At 45.7% G+C, this 18,891-nt stretch overlaps 2 protein-coding genes across 2 annotated transcripts in view; both read left to right on the top strand.

Annotated features, from left to right (window-relative positions):
• The first annotated feature begins 1,724 nt into the window (after positions 1-1,724).
• LOC147608957 (uncharacterized) overlaps positions 1,725-18,891 on the top strand; it is an 88,722-nt gene continuing 71,555 nt past the window's right edge. Inside the window, exons 1-2 of the mRNA XM_086788682.1 lie at positions 1,725-1,908; positions 2,486-2,678. Coding sequence (XP_086644808.1) covers positions 1,811-1,908; positions 2,486-2,678 — 291 coding nt within the window. The 5' untranslated portion in view covers positions 1,725-1,810. The remainder of the gene's footprint in view (positions 1,909-2,485; positions 2,679-18,891) is intronic.
• LOC147608958 (uncharacterized) lies at positions 14,842-16,984 on the top strand. Its single transcript, XM_086788611.1, has one exon. The coding sequence runs from the start codon at positions 14,925-14,927 to the stop codon at positions 16,545-16,547; it is 1,623 nt and encodes a 540-aa protein (XP_086644737.1). The 5' UTR covers positions 14,842-14,924; the 3' UTR covers positions 16,548-16,984.

Genomic DNA, 18,891 nt, shown 5'->3' with positions numbered 1-18,891 from the left:
TCTATTGCTTTGTGTGTGTGTGTGTGTGTGTGTGTGTGTGAGATATATATATATATATATATATATATATATATATATATATATATATATATATATATATATGCGATATAAAACTTTGGCCTAGCTGGCCCTCCCCCTATCGCCCCACCTTTAAAAAAAATAAAATAATGCAAGATGCAATCAGAAACCTTCCCCAACCAAATTGTGCAAAGTGATGTGTGTGTACGCGTGTAAGAGAGAGAGAGAGAGAGAGAGAGAGAGAGAGAGAGAGAGAGAGAGAGAGAGAGAGAGAGAGAGAGAGAGAGAGAGAGAGAGAGAGAGAGAGAGAGAGAGAGAGAGAGAGAGCTTTTTTAACATCGTAGGAACAATCCCAAGAGAAGCTTTTTTAACGTCGTAGGAACAATCCCAAGAGACCAAATATGATCTATCCAACGAGAGTGAGATTCAAACACGTGACATGTTGAATAACAACTCCATGAGCTAACTAATCTACCACACTTGGGCGATAGAAGGGTTAGCCCATTTTGTTTATTTACCCACACACCCGATGATAGAAGCTTTATTAACCTCATAGGACCAATCCCAAGAGACCAACTATAATCTATTCGATGAGAGTGAGATTCGAACACGGGACATATGTTGAATAACAACTCCATAAGCCAACCGATCTACCACACTTGGGTGATAGAAGGGTTAGCCCATTTTGTTTATTTACCCACACACTTGGGTGATAGAAGGGTTAGCCCATTTTGTTTATTTACCCACACACTCGATGAGAGAAGCCAACCGATCTACCACACTTGGGTGATAGAAGGGTTAGCCCATTTTGTTTATTTACCCACACACTCGATGAGAGAAGCTTTTTTAATGTCGTAGAGAGAGAGAGAGAGAGAGAGAGAGAGAGAGAGAGAGAGAGAGAGAGAGAGAGAGAGAGAGAGAGAGAGAGAGAGAGAGAGAGAGAGAGAGAGATGCCCACCTATACTTCATGCTTGACACGTGTCTGCTTTATCTCGTACTTGCCTAGAAAAGAAAGATTCGTGTGATATCATGCTAAACATAGAGATCCTTCAAACGTTTGCAAGACCAATAAATTCGTTGGCATATTCTTGCATAATTAAAAAAGGGGAAACATATTTAGACAAATTAAAAGATATGTATATTCAGACAAATTATCTGATATGAATTAATTAAATGCCACTACGTGGCATTTAATTAATACAACCTTAGAAGATGAGTTCCCTCCCCCTTCTCTCTCCCCCTCCCTTTACTCGTTGAGTGAGCCCTTCGAGGCTTTTTATAGAGAATCGTGGACCTTAAATAGAAAGGATATGGGTGAATGCATGCAAATAGAAAGCATATGGGTGAATGTATGCAAATAGAAACGATATGGGCGGTCATCATTTTATTGCCTTAAGTAGAGAGGATATGGGCGGTCATCATTTTATTGCCTTAAGTAGAGAGGATATGGGGGTCATCATTTCATTGACTTTTTCAAGCATTAATCATTATATACTAAAATGAACCTTAGAAAAACACTCTTATTCTAAAAAATCCCACATAATATATTTAATGGAAATGCAAAAAACATTTTGGTGCCAATAAAATTGATTTTGGCTTCTTGATCTTAGAATTTAGAAATACAAAAACTTTCCAAGATAATATATATTTAATGCTTTTATACACGTTGGCGCCACGGCATTTGAAAAGGCGAAACGAAGAATCTTAGCTTAATTGCAGTACTAATCACTTTTTTTAATCGCAAGCACTCCTATTCTTCTCTTGGCTTCTGTCGGCTTTTTTTTTTTGAATCATGGCGTCCGACGACTTTGATGCAATGATAGAAGACGATAGCTGGCTTCAAGACAGCCCTCCTCGCTTCTCTGAGCCTGTGTCAAAGCCCCTCAACAAGTAAGTATTTTAATATATGCAGGCTCTGAGAGAGAGAGAGAGAGAGAGAGAGAGAGAGAGGAATGCTTTTCTGGTTTGTATTACCTAACACAGAGAATTGTTCTTTCAACACACATCAGGGCCATAAATAAATAATAGATAGATAGATGGATAAATATGCACGTATGTATGTGTATATGGATGGATCGATACATAGATATGCATGCATATCTGTATAAATGGATAGATAGATAGGTAGATAGATGATGTATGCATGGATGGATCGATATGCAGATTGATTATAATCCATTTGTTACTGAATATAGCCTATGAGGTGACCCAATCATGCAAGTAAATGCTCATGTGAAGAGAAAAATATTAGTGTGTGCATGTCAGGTGCATGGTATGTGAGAGAGAGAGAGAGAGATATCTGTTATTAATGTCGTCGAAAGACCCGAAGGGCCTATGAGACCACAAAGATGTTACATGTGATCCATGAGTAAACTGGCTGTCAAGACAACATGAAAAAAGAAAAACTAGCTGCCAGAAGAAAAATACAGGGCCAACATACTAAAATAATTCCCTTTTTTGGTTAAAGGCGCTCCAAAGCTTTGAACATAGATGACCTTCTGAAAGACCATTACAAAGAGAAGAGCAAGATGTTGGACCAAGAGGTCAAGCGCGCAAGGTTTGACACGTCTGACTCGGAGGACTCTGATAGTGACAAGTTTGAGCAAAAAACGCATACGGAGCTGCAGTTCGAAGAGCTCGTTGAATGTTGTGAGAAGCAGGTAATACTGATTGAGTAGTTTGTTAAGGATTATGGTTGCTTAATATGTAGTTCAATAGGTAATTATTTTAGTAGGTTGTTCATCTTAACATCTTAAAGTAACAAATGAGAGAGAGAGAGAGAGAGAGAGAGAGAGAGAGAGAGAGAGAGAGAGAGTCTACTAAAGACCCATTGGGCCTATGAGACCAAAGTGATACAATAATGTCCATTGAATATCTCATCAAAGGAATGGAAAATAAAATAGAACAAATCAAGACTATCTCATCGGAGTGATACAAAACTTTCCATGGAAATCTCGTCTTGGAATACCAAGAACATAAAACATGAGAGGAGCATCAACCCCCAATAGAGGGTATCACATGGGGCTAATGAGTATGGCCAAGAGGTCTCCCTTAGCTATGTCACGTGAAAAGGTAGCTTGATGGCGATGGGGCATGCCCTAGATCTGGAGTTGATGAGGGGATCGTGGCCGACATCCGTTGGTATCCAGAGGCTCGGTACGAGGTAACTCCTCTCGGGTGAGGTGGAACTGCAGCAGCCGGAGGTTAGTCCACAGGATCCATTGTATGGGTGTCCTCCTCCTCTTGGGTCCGGAAGAAGTTGGTGATGGTTGGCTCACGAGGGATGGATCGGGGTGGCTGTTGAGGCCGAATCTCTCTCAAGAAAGTGTCCCTGTGTCTGTGGAGCTCGAGCAGTGGGCGTAGAGGCTAACTGGATAACCCGGTTGGTGTCCTCATGAGAGAGCTGGAGAAAAGGGGAGTCCAAAGTGTATTAAAGGGGTGGGAGGCAGTCCATGTGTGTAATATGCGGAAGCTTCGGAAAAGGATCGGTACTTCAAAACTCAAAAATCAGCACTCTTTTCGCGACGGAATTAACGCACAAACTGAAAGACGATGTGCAGAAAATAGAGAGAGAAGGGGGAGATGGAGAGGACATAGTATTGGGTCCCAATTACCCTGTGTAGGGCCCCCACCACCACGGATGGTGTATTTGCTTTATTAGAATAATGTAAATCTGAAAACAAATACAAAGTACTTGACCTTTTCTTGGCTGGAAAACCTGCCCTTGACCTTCAGTCCTTCACCCCTTTGCGTTAGCAATCTCTTGGCTGTCCTGGCCCTTGAATGCTTGATGCACTTGGTGAATTATGAGATGATCTCATTGATTTCTTGGCTGGGCTTTTATACCCCCCTTTGCATCCAGTCGGCCTGCTTCATGAAGCTCCACGACTGGGTCTTATTTAATAAATGCTTTCCCACTATAGAAATGCTGTCCAGCCTGCGCTTATGCTTGTGTGGGACAGTACCATGCTGCGCCTGGGTGTGGGACTGCCCCTACACCTGGCCAACCTGCTGGTTAGGGTTTCTGACCCTGTCGGTTGCCTGTCCAGCAGCAGTGAAGCTTGCCGACAGCCCTTCCAGCCCAAGCCATGGCTGGTGGGCACAGCCTGGGCCCTCTTGGCCCCTTGGGGGTGGTTCTACACCTCCCCCATGCCCACACTAAGAGTGCAAGTGCAAATCTTCGCACTGGGGTAGCCCTATGGGCTGGCCTCATCTCTACATGCAAACCTACATGCCTACAGAGGCCTGGCATCCAGTTGCAAACCAGATACACAGAACATCTGACATCATTCCAGAGGGAGACTCACAGCGTGGACTGGCACTGCTTCATGTGCAGGACAGTGCACACCAGACCTTGGACTCATGTGCAGGACAATGCACACCTGACCTCGGACGACTGAGATGGATCCTTGGCTGACTCGTCCCGGACTGGGCTCACATGGGACCAGTTCACCATCCCAGGTCCTGTACCTTCTATACAGCAATGTCTACGTGGCATCCAAGTGCGGGATGCACGTGACATCCCCTTCTGCTTAACTTGACGGAAGCTGCATAGCCTCCAAATAATCCGTCAATAATGCCGGATAGTCTTCGAAAAATTCTTTGTCGAGCCATACCGCTTCATGAGTTCCTCGGCCTGAAACTTCGTGAGGAACTGTCGTAGTCTTTGGCCTGAGCCATGCTTGAAACGGTGCAGAAGAAGGATCTGTTCTGGAACCATTACTTCTGCTTCATCTATGATGTCTGGTTCCGCTTCGTCTTTGACTTCTGAAGGGGGTGGACCTGCATATGGCTTTAACCAACTGACATGAAATACATCGTGCATAGTCCAACTCGGAGGTAGCTTTACTGCATAGACACCTCATTAATCTTTTTCCGGATGGGAAATGGTCCGAAGCTCCTGAAAGACAACTTTGGGCATCGCTTGCCCACCTGCTTCAATCTTTGCTTCATAATCCGAAGATACACCCAATCCCCTTCCGAAAACTTCATGTCCCTTCGGTCTTTATTGGCCTGTCGAGTGTAGGCCTCTTGCGCTTTAGCCAATCTGTCTTTAACGGACTCTAGGATCTCCTGGTAAGACTCCGTCACTCTGTTCGCCTCCGGTACTGAAGACGAAGTTCTGGTTAACAACGACTGGAAAGGCCTTCCAAACGCTGCCTCATATGGAGTCCTGCCAATAGCGGAAGAAAAAGAGTCATTCAAAATAGCTTGAACTATTGATGCTGGCCGACCAGCATCCCTCATGCATATAAATAGAAGAGCCTCTCCATCCAGCCATTCAGGTTGATCATAGCAGCATTCAGCCCATTGTGCTCCAACGCATCTCCTCCAGGAAGCCTTGGGAGCATCATCATCAGTTAACACATCATCCTCAGCAGCATCAACAGCAAACGCATCTCCATCAGCATCATAATCAGCAAACGCAGCCCAGTTCAGCCCAACAGATCTGCGTTTCATCATCAGGTTAGCATTCAGCATCTGTTCCAAAGCCTCCCTTCAGCGTTTCCCTCTCAGGAGACAAGGGAAAGAGTGGACAGCAGTTCAGCCCGCATATTCAGCATATAGGCAGCATATTCAGCATTACAGATCTAGTTGGATCTCATTGTAACATCTTTCATTCATCTAATATAGCTGCATTGCATTGACACATATCTGTTTGTCTCTTAAACATCATTAAGTGCAGTTAAGTATAGACTAAGGTTGTGATTACTACGGTCTTAAGACTCTCACATGTCACATTGGCAACGGGAGAGGGAGGAGGAGATGGAAAACGCGACACTGGAGAGCGAGAACGCTCCTCCAGAGCCAAAATCCGCGCCTTCTGCTCATCCAACTTGGTTGTCTGGTCTACGATTGCTCGCATCATCTGCTGGAACATGTCTGTGACACTCAAGCCGGGTGCTCTCGCTGGGCTGCCTGGTGCACTCTGGTCCCATGGTTCTGGTTCTCTCTCGTCGCCAAAGCTTGCCATAGCGGGAAAATGCAATTCCTTTCCGGAACGCAATCTGACCATCCACTATCTGTGTGGGAGACTTCCGGAGGCTAAAAACCAACCGTCCTTCGAGGGACAGGAGTCACTCCGAAAGGGGTAGTCCACTGGCGTCTAAAAACCAACCACACGAGCGAAAAAATTTTCTGGTTTTCTTTGTTGAATCTTTGTCCTTGAAGTGAGCTCTGATACCACTGTAATATGCGGAAGCTTCGGAGAAGGATCGGTACTTCAAAACTCAGAAATCAGCACTCTTTTCGCGACGGAATCAACGCACAAACTGAAAGACGATGTGCAGAAAATAGAGAGAGGAGGGGGAGATGGAGAGGACACAGTATTGGGTCCCAATTACCCTCTGTAGGGCCCCCACCACGGATGGTGTATTTGCTTTATTAGAATGATGTAAATCTGAAAACAAATACAAAGTACTTGACCTTTTCTTGGCTGGAAAACCTGCCCTTGACCTTCAGTCCTTCACCCCTTTGCGTTAGCAATCTCTTGGCTGTCCTGGCCCTTGAATGCTTGATGCACTTGGTGAATTATGAGATGATCTCATTGATTTCTTGGCTGGGCTTTTATACCCCCCTTTGCATCCAGTCGGCCTGCTTCATGAAGCTCCACGACTGGGTCTTATTTAATAAATGCTTTCCCACTATAGAAATGCTGTCCAGCCTGCGCTTATGCTTGTGTGGGACAGTACCATGCTGCGCCTGGGTGTGGGACTGCCCCTACACCTGGCCAACCTGCTGGTTAGGGTTTCTGACCCTGTCGGCTGCCTGTCCAGCAGCAGTGAAGCTGGCCGACAGCCCTTCTAGCCCAAGCCATGGCTGGTGGGCACAGCCTGGGCCCTCCTGGCCCCTTGGGGGTGGTTCTACACCTCCCCCATGCCCACACTAAGAGTGCAAGTGCAAATCTTCGCACTGGGGTAGCCCTATGGGCTGGCCCCATCTCTACACGCAAACCTACATGCCTACAGAGGCTTGGCATCCAGTTGCAAACCAGATACACAGAACATCTGACATCATTCCAGAGGGAGACTCACAGCGCGGACTGGCACTGCTTCATGTGCAGGACAGTGCACACCAGACCTTGGACTCATGTGCAGGACAATGCACACCTGACCTCGGACGACTGAGATGGATCCCTGGCTGACTTGTCCCGGACTGGGCTCACATGGGACCAGTTCACCATCCCAGGTCCTGCACCTTCTGTACAGCAATGTCTACGTGGCATCCAAGTGCGGGATGCACGTGACAATGTGGAGCCTATATCTTGAGAACCAAGTGGAAACTTGAGCATAGCATACTCCAGGGTGGCTCTCGAGTGCTAGCTGTTTGGAGGACTCCAGGGCAAGCCTTGAGTACCTATGGGGATCCATGTGACTGATGTGATGGAGGTATGTGGCTGTTTGGAAGAGTGCATCCACTACCATCAGGACTATAGCAAACTTTGCCTAGAAAATCTGGTGTGGGGGTGATGGTTTGCTGGAGATCATACGGGAGAACATCATGACCGGGGCCTCTCGACTGGATGCCATTTCTCATTGGATAAATCTGGCTCCCAGAAGGTTGCTCCATACATCAAGGCTGGTGTGACGAGGGTGTCAAAAAGCCAACCCTTCGTCCTGGGCTCCTAGGAATGTGCCAAGACAGTGGAAACACTGCCGCTCAAGTAAGCTCAAGGCTGCATATCCTTGTGTCACTCTAGCATGTGCTGCGGGAAGCTTGCCAGTGTTGGACCAGCCCCACCGAACCTGTCAATGAAGCTCGAGATGTCATCGATGTAGAGGCCAAAAAGAGGGGGTGATGTAAGGCATCCAAATGTCTCTAAAGCCCCTTGGCTGAATCTAAAAGGAGGATGATGTCATCTATTTAAAGTAGTAGGGGGATCAATATGCTTGCCAGTGTTGGACCAGCCCCACCTAATATGTCAATGAAGCTTGAGATGTCATCGATGTAGAGGCCAAAAAGAGGGGGTGTTAGAGGGCAGCCTTGTTTCACCCCAATAGTGCTAGAAATCTCCTGCGATTTTCCTCTTGGGACTCACTCGTTCGATGACTGACTCATAGAGGGAGATGGTGCTCCAAACCATGTCAGATGGGACTCCTATCTCCAGTAGATGGTGTAGGAGGTGGGTTCGGAGTATAGTATCAAAGGCTTTGCAAAAATCGAAGTAGTAGTAAATCCTTTGATTTCATGCTTTACCCTCCTCGATGATGGCACGAAGGGTGAAGATGTGGTCAAGGGTAGAGTAGCTCCTCCGAAAGCTTGTCTGTCCTGAGGCTTTGCATTTGTGTCTCTCTGTGAATGAATTGAGCTTCACCTCTAGCACCCCAATCCATAGATTTTGGCCAATGTGTGGGCAATCATGATCGTCCTGTAATTATTAGGATCAAGTGGATCTTCGGCTTTGAGGATGGGGATGATGGCGTTAGTGGACCAAGAGGGTGGAAATCCTTCACAAAGGGCTCTATTGATGTCACGTGCATCCCGCACTTGGATGCCACGTAGACATATCTGTACAGAAGGTGCAGGACGTGGGATGGTAAACTAGTCCCATGTGAGCCCAGTCCGGGACGAGTCAACTAGGGTTCCATCCCAGTCGTTCGAGGTCAGGTGTGCATTGTCTTGCACATGAGTCCAAGGTCAGGTGTGCACTGTCCTGCACATGAAACAGTGCCAGTCCGTGCTGTCTCCCTTCGGAATGATGTCAGTGATTCTATGTATTTGGTATGGTATTGGATGCTAGATCATTGTGTAGATAAGTTAGGGTTTGCTTATGGAAAGGGGCCAGCCCATAGGGCTACCCCAAGTCCTTGTGTGGGCATGGGGATAGGGTAAACCACCCCCATGAGGGCCAGGAAGGCCCTGGCTGTACCCACCAGCCATGGGAGGGCCATAGGTGTCAAATCCACACGGATCCCCTCGTGATCGATCTTGGTTCGAAACTCGAATCCTGCAAACAAACGAACAAACAACAAAGGGGGTGCAGGCCTGCTGACTCACCTCCCAACCATGACAGCCGTGGGCGAGCCCACAGTCTTGGTTGTCCCCACCGAGCCACGAGCTGAGCTAACTAGGATGACGCACCGACCAATCTCCTCCTCGCGACGTCCCATACCACCACGAAGCTGCCCTCGCGGGCCTCGAGATTGCTGCCGGCCTCGGCTGCATAAAGCAGGTGCACGTCTGCACTAGATCCAGGCTCCAAGACCATAGAGCTCTCACAAACTCGCGAGACTCTCTATAATCAATAACTAACCTTGGCCACCCTTTTATAGGCTCTTGGCCGGTCATCGGGCGTCCACACTTGGCCGCCCGCCCGTCCATACTTGGGTGCCCGCCCATTAGTATTTCCCTAACTCAGCTCGTCAATCAGCCTGCCTAGTTCCAAGCTTCCCCAAGCGTGGAAACTAGTCTTGCATGCGTATAGCACACGGTAGATACCCACTGTGCACATGACATACTCCCCTTCCTCTAAGAGCTCACTCTTGAGCTCACTAAAAAGCCAGGGTAATCTCTCTGAAGAGAAGTCAATGTCTCCCATGTAGCGTCCTCCTCAACACGATCCTTCCACTTGATCTTGTATTCCGTGATAAGCGTATGACGCAATCTTCGTTCACGAAAGCCAAGAATCTTTTCAGGTTCGTGCGGAACAAATGTCATGTCCTGGACATCTATAATTTCTTGAGGAGTAACTAACTGATCTGCTCCACCCAGTACTTCCTTAAGTCTACTGACATGAAATATAGGATGAACTTTCACATGAGAAGGCAAATCCAATGCAACCAATCCGTCGTGTAACACGAAATGGTCCACAGTATCTAGGGGATAATTTCGGAGATCTACCTGTCCGTAAAGTCTCGGAATCTTTCGGAACTCGCAAATACACCATCGTTCCTTTAGAGAACTCTCTAGGTGAACGATGTCTATTAGAATAAAACCTGTCTCGGTCTTGAGCACTTCTAATAGATTCCTTTGCAACTTGTAACATTTCCTGCATATCTTGCAAAAAATTACGTGCTGCATCATGCTGAAGTCCTGAGAATCCTACTGTAACAGGTGATCTTGGTTGAAAACCATACATAAGCATGAAAGGACTAAACCCTGTACTCGTATGCTTAGTACTGTTATATGCAAATTCTAACATAGGAAGATAATCCTCCCATGAACTCTGTCTTTTGGATACATATGCTCGAAGCATATCCTCCAAAATCTGATTCACTCTTTCAGTCTGGCCATCAGATTGAGGATGATCAGAGGAACTCAAATTTAAAGTTGTTTCCAACTTCTCGAAAACAAGTTTCCAAAAGTCACTCGTAAACTTAGAGTCCCTATCACTGCCTATGTCCTGCGGCGGTAACCCGTACAGTCTAAACAATTGCTCGATAAACTGCCGAGCCAATTGCGTAGCTGTAATAGTCTTCCGGGTCGGTAAAAATCTAGCCATTTTTGTCAAGCGATCTACCACAACCCAAATAGAATCGTGGCCTTGATGTGTTCTTGGCAATCCGGTAATAAAATCCATGGAAATACTTTCCCACTTATTACCTGGGATTTGCAAAGGATGCAACAACCTAGCCTGTCTAAAGCGTTCAGCTTTATTTGCCTGACAAATCTTACACTTGAGAACATAATCTTCTACATACCCTTTCATCTTCGGCCAATAAAAAGTGTGTTTCACTAAAGATAGCGTCCTCTGTACCCCAGGGTGTCCAGCAGAAGGGGCGTCGTGACACTCCCTCAGAATCTTGGACCTAATGTTCGGGATCTGTGGTACACAAATTTTGTCATTACGGAATAGTAAACCATTCCGAATCATCCCCTGACCTCCTGCAGCCTGAATGGTAGACTGCGCAGTCACCGAGTCTTGGTCAATCAATGAGCTCCCGTCCTGGATCTTCTGCCAAAATGGACCAAAATAACTATCAGTCCTGCAAAGCCCTCTCAATGACTGAAATAAGTCAGTAGAAATCTCGGTGAACGACAAAGTATTCACCTCTCTAATCCGACTAAGCGCATCTGCAATACTATTCATGGACCCTTTCCGATAACGGATCTCAAAATCAAAATCTTGCATTAACTCTGCCCAACGAGCTTTCCTGCCTCTCAAATCATCCGCATCACACACATACTTGATTGACTGATGATCGGTCAATACCACAAACTTGGAGCCATATAAATAATGTCTCCAAACCTTGAGAGCATGAATCACAGCATAAAGCTCCTTCTCAAGGGTTGGCCAACGAGATTGAGTGTCGTCTAGCTTTTTACTTTCAAAAGCAACCGGTCTACCATCTTGAAATAAAGCAGCTCCGATAGCATAGTCACTGGCATCAGTTTCAAGAACATAAGGCCGACTAGGATCAGGCAATACTAAGATAGGTGCTTCCTTGACTTTATCTTTCAAAAGTCTGAAGGCCATATCCAAATCGTTATTCCAAGTGATAGGCTGATTGGACTTACGTCCACGACCTTTCAATAAGTCGGTCATCGGTAGTGTGAGCTGAGAGTACTCCCGTACAGATTTCCTAAGAAAAACAACAAAACCGAGAAAAGAACAAAGTTGTTTCACTGTTCGTGGTATAGGCCAGTCCAAAACCTTTTGAACTCGGTCATAGTCAATGCTCAATCCATCTCGAGTGATCTTGTGTCCCAAGTAAATGATGTCAGTCATAAAGAACTCACATTTACTCAACTTGGCATATAGTCGATTCTGTCTTAAAAGAGATAAGACAATCGTGAGGTGTCTGACATGATCCTCAAGAGTACGGCTATATATCAAAATATCATCCAGGAACACCACCACAAATTTCCCCAAATGTTCACGAAAAAGATCGTTCATCATTTGCTGGAAAGTGGCTGGAGCATTGGTTAACCCAAAAGGTAATACGAGAAACTCGTAATGGCCATACCTAGTCCGAAAGGCGGTTCTTTCGACATGTCTTTCATGAATACGTATCTGGTGATAACCAGTACGTAAATCTATCTTCGTGAAATATTTCGCTCCTGCTAACCGGTCAATTAGGTCATCTGATCTAGGGAGAGGATAACGGTTCTTAATTGTCAGCTTGTTCAATCTTTTGTAATCTATACACATTCTCCAAGTATTGTCCTTCTTTCTCCTAAGCAACACAGGTGCACCCCAAGGTGATTTACTTGGACGGATTTGGCCCATCCTCAGATAATCTTCGAGTTGTTTAGCCAACTCATCTTTCTCAGCTTGGCTCATCCTATAAGGTGGAATACTCACAGGATGAGCACTAGGGATCAAGTCAATACGATGATCTACTGCCCGTTCAGGTGGTAAACTCGATGGCAATTCCTTAGGAAATACATCTTGAAATGAATCAAGTATCTTCTGTAATTCTTTGCTTTCAAACACACTTAATTCATTTACATCCATGGAAGGGATGAGAAAAGAAGAAAGTGGAATCAATACACAATGGAAAGCGGTATACAAAGAAGAATCCATTATATTTCCAAAATCAATTGTATTTACAAGAGGTCCCTGAGAGGGATGAATACAATCACCTAAAATACTATACTTGGTGTCCCTATGCTGAAAAGAAAAAATATGACTAGACCAATCTATCTGGACGTCAAGAGTCTTAAACCACTCAATCCCTAATAACAAGTCTACATTTTCCAGATGCATGACATAGCATTCCAGAGTATCTTTGTAGTCCTGAATCGGGATTGGAAGCATCTCCACTTTGCGATCCCAAACTTGTCTGCCCGCAGGTAGACGTACCTCATAGGTATGGTCGTTGAGTGTCGTATCAAGACTCAATTTCTGCATAAGTTTGTAGTTAACAAAGTTATGCGAACTGCCAGGGTCTAAAAGAATGTGAATTTTATGGCCATTCACTTCTCCATAAACTCGGAGAAGATCATGCATGCCAAATACCTTAGAATTGAACAGACAATCAGAACAAGTACTAGGGCGAGAAAGTACAATAATTGACGTACCTGTCAAAGACAACTGGTTAGCTGCCTTTGGCTTTGTCACGATTGTGACTTAGTTCATTATACAGTCTCCTTATGATTACAGATACTGAAGTGACATGATTACAGAGGACCCCTACACTTGGATGGTCACGACTATTCACTCTAGAGACATGCCTCTTCATCAAGAGCCACACTCCTTCGACGACTGGTCACACCCCTTCGCTCTAGGGTTGCAACTCTTCACCCAATGGTTGCAGCTATTCGTCCAAAGGATGTGTCCCTTCGCCTAGAGTCATGACTATTGGTCATGGGATGTGTCTTTTCATTCGTGTCTCTTGAACTCCTATATAAGGAGCCTGTTGTATCACAATTTCAATCAATCAATCAAACATCTGTGTTCAAGTTTACTTTCAGTTTCAGTCTTAAATACACAGATAAGTGGATGAAATACTAAGTAATAACAGTAATCCTCACAGTGGTATCAGAGCAAAATTTTTCCCGGGCCTACGGTTGTGAGCCTCTCACCCTCTCCGCTCTACTCCCCTACCCGGCGTTGTATGGAAGCAGAAGAAAGATGGAACCTGCATCTACGAGTATGAGGTAACCTAAACCTTCTTTCTCAATTCACATATAGAAGACAGATGCACAAATGTGTGTGTGGCGTACCCGGTGAGTATGCAGCGATTTCCTGCTGGTAGCCCTTCGTGAGCCTCTTCATCGGGTTGTGCCCCTTCGTGCATGGGTTCGCACCCCTTCACACGAACAATGGCACCAAGAGATGGCACCTCTTCGCATGGCACCCCTTCGCTGCTGAATTTGGAGCCCCCCCTCTCTTTGCCTTGTTGGCTGCCAGCGTGCCTTTTGATTGCTCAAAGTGGCTGCCGCTTGTGAGCCTCCTTAAATACTGTCGGTGGCACACTGTTCGAAGAGGCGCACCCTCCGGTCGGCGATGTGATCCCAGCCTTCGAAGCGGCGCATCTTTCCAGTCGGCGAAGCGTCAACTTAAAAAAAAAAAAAACGTAACGCTTCAGATTAATAAAAAGCCTTATGATTTAAGGCTTACACACTTAAGCTTTTTTTTAATCCACGTGGCTTTCACCAGCCACGTGAGCAGTCGGGCGCCAGCACCCAACAGGCGCTAGCACCCAACGGCCGCCAGCGCAAGGACACCCGCTGCCGCCGACCAGCGCAAGGACACCCACCAGCCGACCAACGCATTTTAAAAAAATAATAAAAAAATATAAAAGAGCAAATGGGGCCAGCGCAACGGATTCATCCGCCGGCCAGCCCATTCGCTTCTCTTGCACGTTGTTCCATACACGGTGCGCTCCTCTCCCACGCTGCCACGCCAGGGACTCCTCTCCACTCTGGCACACACTCCCCTTCTCAACCAGGTGTCCAATGGAACCCAACAGCAATCAGCCCGTGCCTTACATCTCGTACATAGACGAGGTCCCGGAGGCCATATTGCCCGAAAACTCTCGCGAGACACCCACACCGGAGCCCGCCCCATTACCCGAACCTGTGTTGCAGAACCTGTTCCGGCTCCAGTTCATGTACCAGGTCCCTTGGACTTTTTATTATACGTCAGTCACCGCCACGCCACTCAGTTCCAGGCGTGGGTGATCTGGCATATTTACTTGACGTGTCCAGCACACCATCTTGCTCATCACGAGTTTATTTTGGGACGGTACCCACATCTTGCATATTTCCTGGACGAGTGCCGTGTGGATGCAGTGAACCGGATCATCTCGCTCCAGCCCTTGGTTCGAGTATTGTGCCCGATTACACTCCCTTAACCCCTGCAGAGACACCTCCTCTCCACGAGGTGGAAGACTTCGAGCCTTCGGAGTTAGGCTCCGATTTCTTAGCAGAATTGGGAGACGATTCACTGTCACTCTCTCCTCCAGCAGTACCACATATTTCACCAGCTTCTCCGCACTACTCCCTCTAGCAGATCCAACATGGCATCTATCTCAGAGGCAGAGGGCCAGCAACAGGACGAGCAAATGCAGGCCATTACATTATTACGCGAGCAGATGGAGACACTTCAGCAGACTTTTTCGACAAGTCTCTCTACCATCAGCAGACGACTCGACCAGTTGCAGCGGCCCCATCCAGTGCGCACATCAGCCAGTGATCCACAACCATCTTCTTCAGAGGCTTCGGTAGCAGAAAATGAAGATGAACCAGATCCAACTGCCGAGGTAAACAATGCAGAACTCCAACTTCTTTATAAAATATTAATTGCTGCACAAAAAAAGAAACTCGATGTCAAACTGCCTGCCCCTTATAATGGTCGTCGCGACAAGCGCGTGCTTGACCAATGGATATTCAAAATGGAGGTATATTTGACCAATACCGATTTGGTCGAAAGCAAGAAGGTTGCTTTAGCCAGTTCCCTACTCAAGAATACAACACTTCTATGGTGGCAACGACGTGTTGCAGATGGTAAGCACACTCCTACTTGGGATAAATTCCGGCGCGCCCTCCGCAAGGCCTTTGAACCTGCCAGTGCGGACTACCATGCCCGGTCTGCTCTCCGCTGCCTGAGGCAAACAGGATCCTCAGCCGCATATATCACAGAGTTCCAACGTTTAACTCTGGAAATTGAGAGCCTCAGCCCCGTTGACAAGCTACACAGCTTCATCGATGGGCTTGAACCCCACTTACAGGAAGATGTGCAGAAGTTTAACCCTCTCACCATAGATGCTGCTATTGCCTACGTAGAGCGCCTTGGAGATTTACGACGACAACCCAGGACATCCTTCTTTGGCAATCGGTCCTCAAACAGTGCTCGTTTCTCCCAGCCCAATCGCAGAGGAAATTTATCTCAACCTGCGTCTCAATATTCCCAATCCTCTGGTCAGCAATCTACTCGGCAACAGCCCTTTCGGCCTAGATTTTCAGGTCAGGCAGCAGCCTCACAAACAGGATCCTCTTCCAACAACAACAATCGGAATCGAGGACGCAACTGGCAAGATCGCCGACCCAACAATCGCTGCAATTTTCGCCGCGATACCTCAGCAGGTCAGCAAGCCTCTACATCGGCACCTTCAACCTCTCAGGCCAACCCTTCAGGTCTTTGCACAATTTGCCATGGACCACACAGGTGGTATGAGTGCCCAAAGCGTAATTCTCGCCAGAATTCCAACATGGAATGTTTCCCAGAAGGTGAACATGGACATCATCATCCTTCTGCGCCAGAAAAAGGCAAGCAGGTGGTTCATGCAGTGCGAGTTTCTAAAGTTGTCAGTGCTTTAATGCTGAATGCCCACAACCATACTTCAGTGCCTGGTAACCTTTCCAATCAAGTTTTGAGCTTATTGGGATTTATTGGCCAGCATCCTATCAATGTTCTTGTTGATAGTGGATGCTCGACTAATTTTGTGGGAACTACTCTCGTCAGCAAGTTGCGATTACCTACTCAGCAGAGTGCGGAAGTTTTCCAAGTGGAACTTGCAGATGGTTCTTTCTTGCATTGCAGCAAACGGATTCAGCAGTTGCATTTTCAGATTCAGGACTATCAGGATCAGCTGAACTTCTCTATTATGTCTTTGTCACACTATGACATGATCCTTGGATAGTCTTGGTTATATGAGTATGATCCTTTGATCAGCTTTCGAGATCATTCCATTCGACTTTATCATAATCATCAAGAAATGGAATTACGAGGTCTGTTTAATTCTAAGCCGATTACTGTGGTTTCTGCTATGCAAGTCAAACGCTTAGTGCGTAAACGCGACAGCACTTCTGCCTTAGTTATGTTGCGAGAAGCAGAAGATAATACAGTTGACCAATCGGAATCCTCGCCATCAGATATTTCTTATTTACAACAGCCCTTCTTTCAACCTTATAAGGATTTATTTCCTGACGAGCTGCCAACGACATTGCCTCCTCGACGTTCTGTAGATCATATGATTGATCTAATTCCTGGACAACCACCGCCAGTTCGAGCTCCTTATCGAGTTTCTTATTCAGAATCTCAAGAAATTCAGAGACAATTAGCAGAGTTGTTGGATAAAGGTCATATACGTCCAAGCAAAAGTCCTTTTGGTGCTCCAGTTTTATTGGTCAAGAAGAAGGATGGATCTATGCGACTTTGCATTGATTATCGTGCCCTTAATAAGCAGACAATCAAGAATACGTTTCCCTTGCCTCGCATCGATGAGCTCTTTGATTAGTTGCTTGGTGCAAAGGTATTTTCGAAGATTGATCTGAAGTCAGGCTATCATCAGATCAGGATTCGAATTGGAGATGAATATAAGACAGCTTTCAGAACAAAGTATGGACATTATGAATTTTTGGTCATTCCTTTTGGGTTAACCAATGCCCCAGCTACTTTCATGACTTTGATGAATGACATCTTTGGTCCTTACTTGGATAAGTTTGTCATCGTTTATCTGGATGACATTTTGGTCTTCAGTAAGACTTTAGCAGATCACAAGCAGCATTTGCAGATTGTCTTCGACGTACTCCGTACGAATGTCTTGTACATCAACAAGAAGAAGAGTCAGTTTTTCAAAGATCATGTGGAATATCTTGGACATATCATCTCTGGACAGGGTATTGCAGTTGATCCTAAGAAGATAAAGGTCATTGTTGATTGGCCTTTGCCACTTACAATTTCAGATGTGCGATCTTTCTTGGGATTAGCAAATTTTTACCACACCAAGGTTCACAAGTTCTCAGATATTGCTGCTCCTTTGACGGCCCTTACAAAGTTAGATAAATTGCAATGGTCACTTGAAGCTGAAAAGTCCTTTAATGATCTTAAGCATGCGTTGACAACTACGCCTGTTTTGGCTATTGCGGGCAGCGGATCCAACTCAGTCGTTTGACGTCATGACCGATGCTTCGGATAGAGCATCTGGAGGCGTTCTTATGCAGAATGATCGTGTTATTGCTTTTGATAGTCATAAATTTTCGGCTATTCAAATGCGATATCCCGTTTATGACAAGGAATTTTTGGCAATTGTACATGCTTATAGAACGTGGAAGCATTATCTTCTTGGTGCAGATTCAGTGGTTAAGACAGATCATCAGTCTTTGACTTACATATTTACTCAGCCAGTGATGAATCCTCGTCAAGGACGATGGGTTGAATTTTTGGCGAATTTTCACATGGCGATACTCTATGTTCCTGGATTACAGAATGTGGTAGCAGATGCTTTGAGCCGCATGCCTCGAGCTATGAACTTTGCTATCTCAAATGTGCAGATGGAGATTCCAGCATGTTTTAAGCATGAGTATTTGACAGATAGAGACTTTGGGGATGTCTTTCGAGCTCTCAAATCTCTTCATCCTACTGTTGCAGAAATGAATATGTTTGCCGCATATACAATTACAGATGATTTACTTTATTACTTAGATCGCATTTGTGTTCCTCACAATGCATCTTTGCGGAAACTCCTTATTCAAGAGCATCATGAAGTACCCTTTGCAGCTCATCCTGGAATTAACAAGACATATCGTCTGTTATCAGCAACATACTTTTGGCCTCAGATGCAACAGGATGTTATTAAGTTTGTTAAAGCTTGTCACTCTTGTCAAATTATGAAAGCTTCACGACAACTTCCTCAAGGATTGCTTCAGCCTTTGCCAGTTCCTCAGGAAAGATGGGAAAGTATAAGCATGGATTTCATCACTACTTTGTCGCGTTCGCAGAAAGGCAATGCTCAAATTTTAGTAGTGGTTGATCGGTTTTCCAAAATGGCACATTTTATTCCTTGCAAAAAGACAGTTTCTGCTCCAGATCTTGCAGCGTTGTTCGTACAGCATATTTTCAGAATCCATGGATTGCCAAGATCTATTGTTTCTGACAGAGATCCGAAGTTTACTGGACATTTCTGGACTTCCTTATTCAAATCCCTTGGTACGAATCTCTTGTTCAGTTCTGCCTATCATCCTCAGACAGATGGACAGACAGAA

The sequence above is a fragment of the Cibotium barometz genome, chromosome 52, assembly GCF_041138505.1.
Source record: "Cibotium barometz isolate CiBa-2024 chromosome 52, ASM4113850v1, whole genome shotgun sequence".
Classification (NCBI taxonomy): Eukaryota; Viridiplantae; Streptophyta; class Polypodiopsida; order Cyatheales; family Cibotiaceae; genus Cibotium; species Cibotium barometz.
This window is presented reverse-complemented; position numbering and strand designations above follow the sequence as displayed.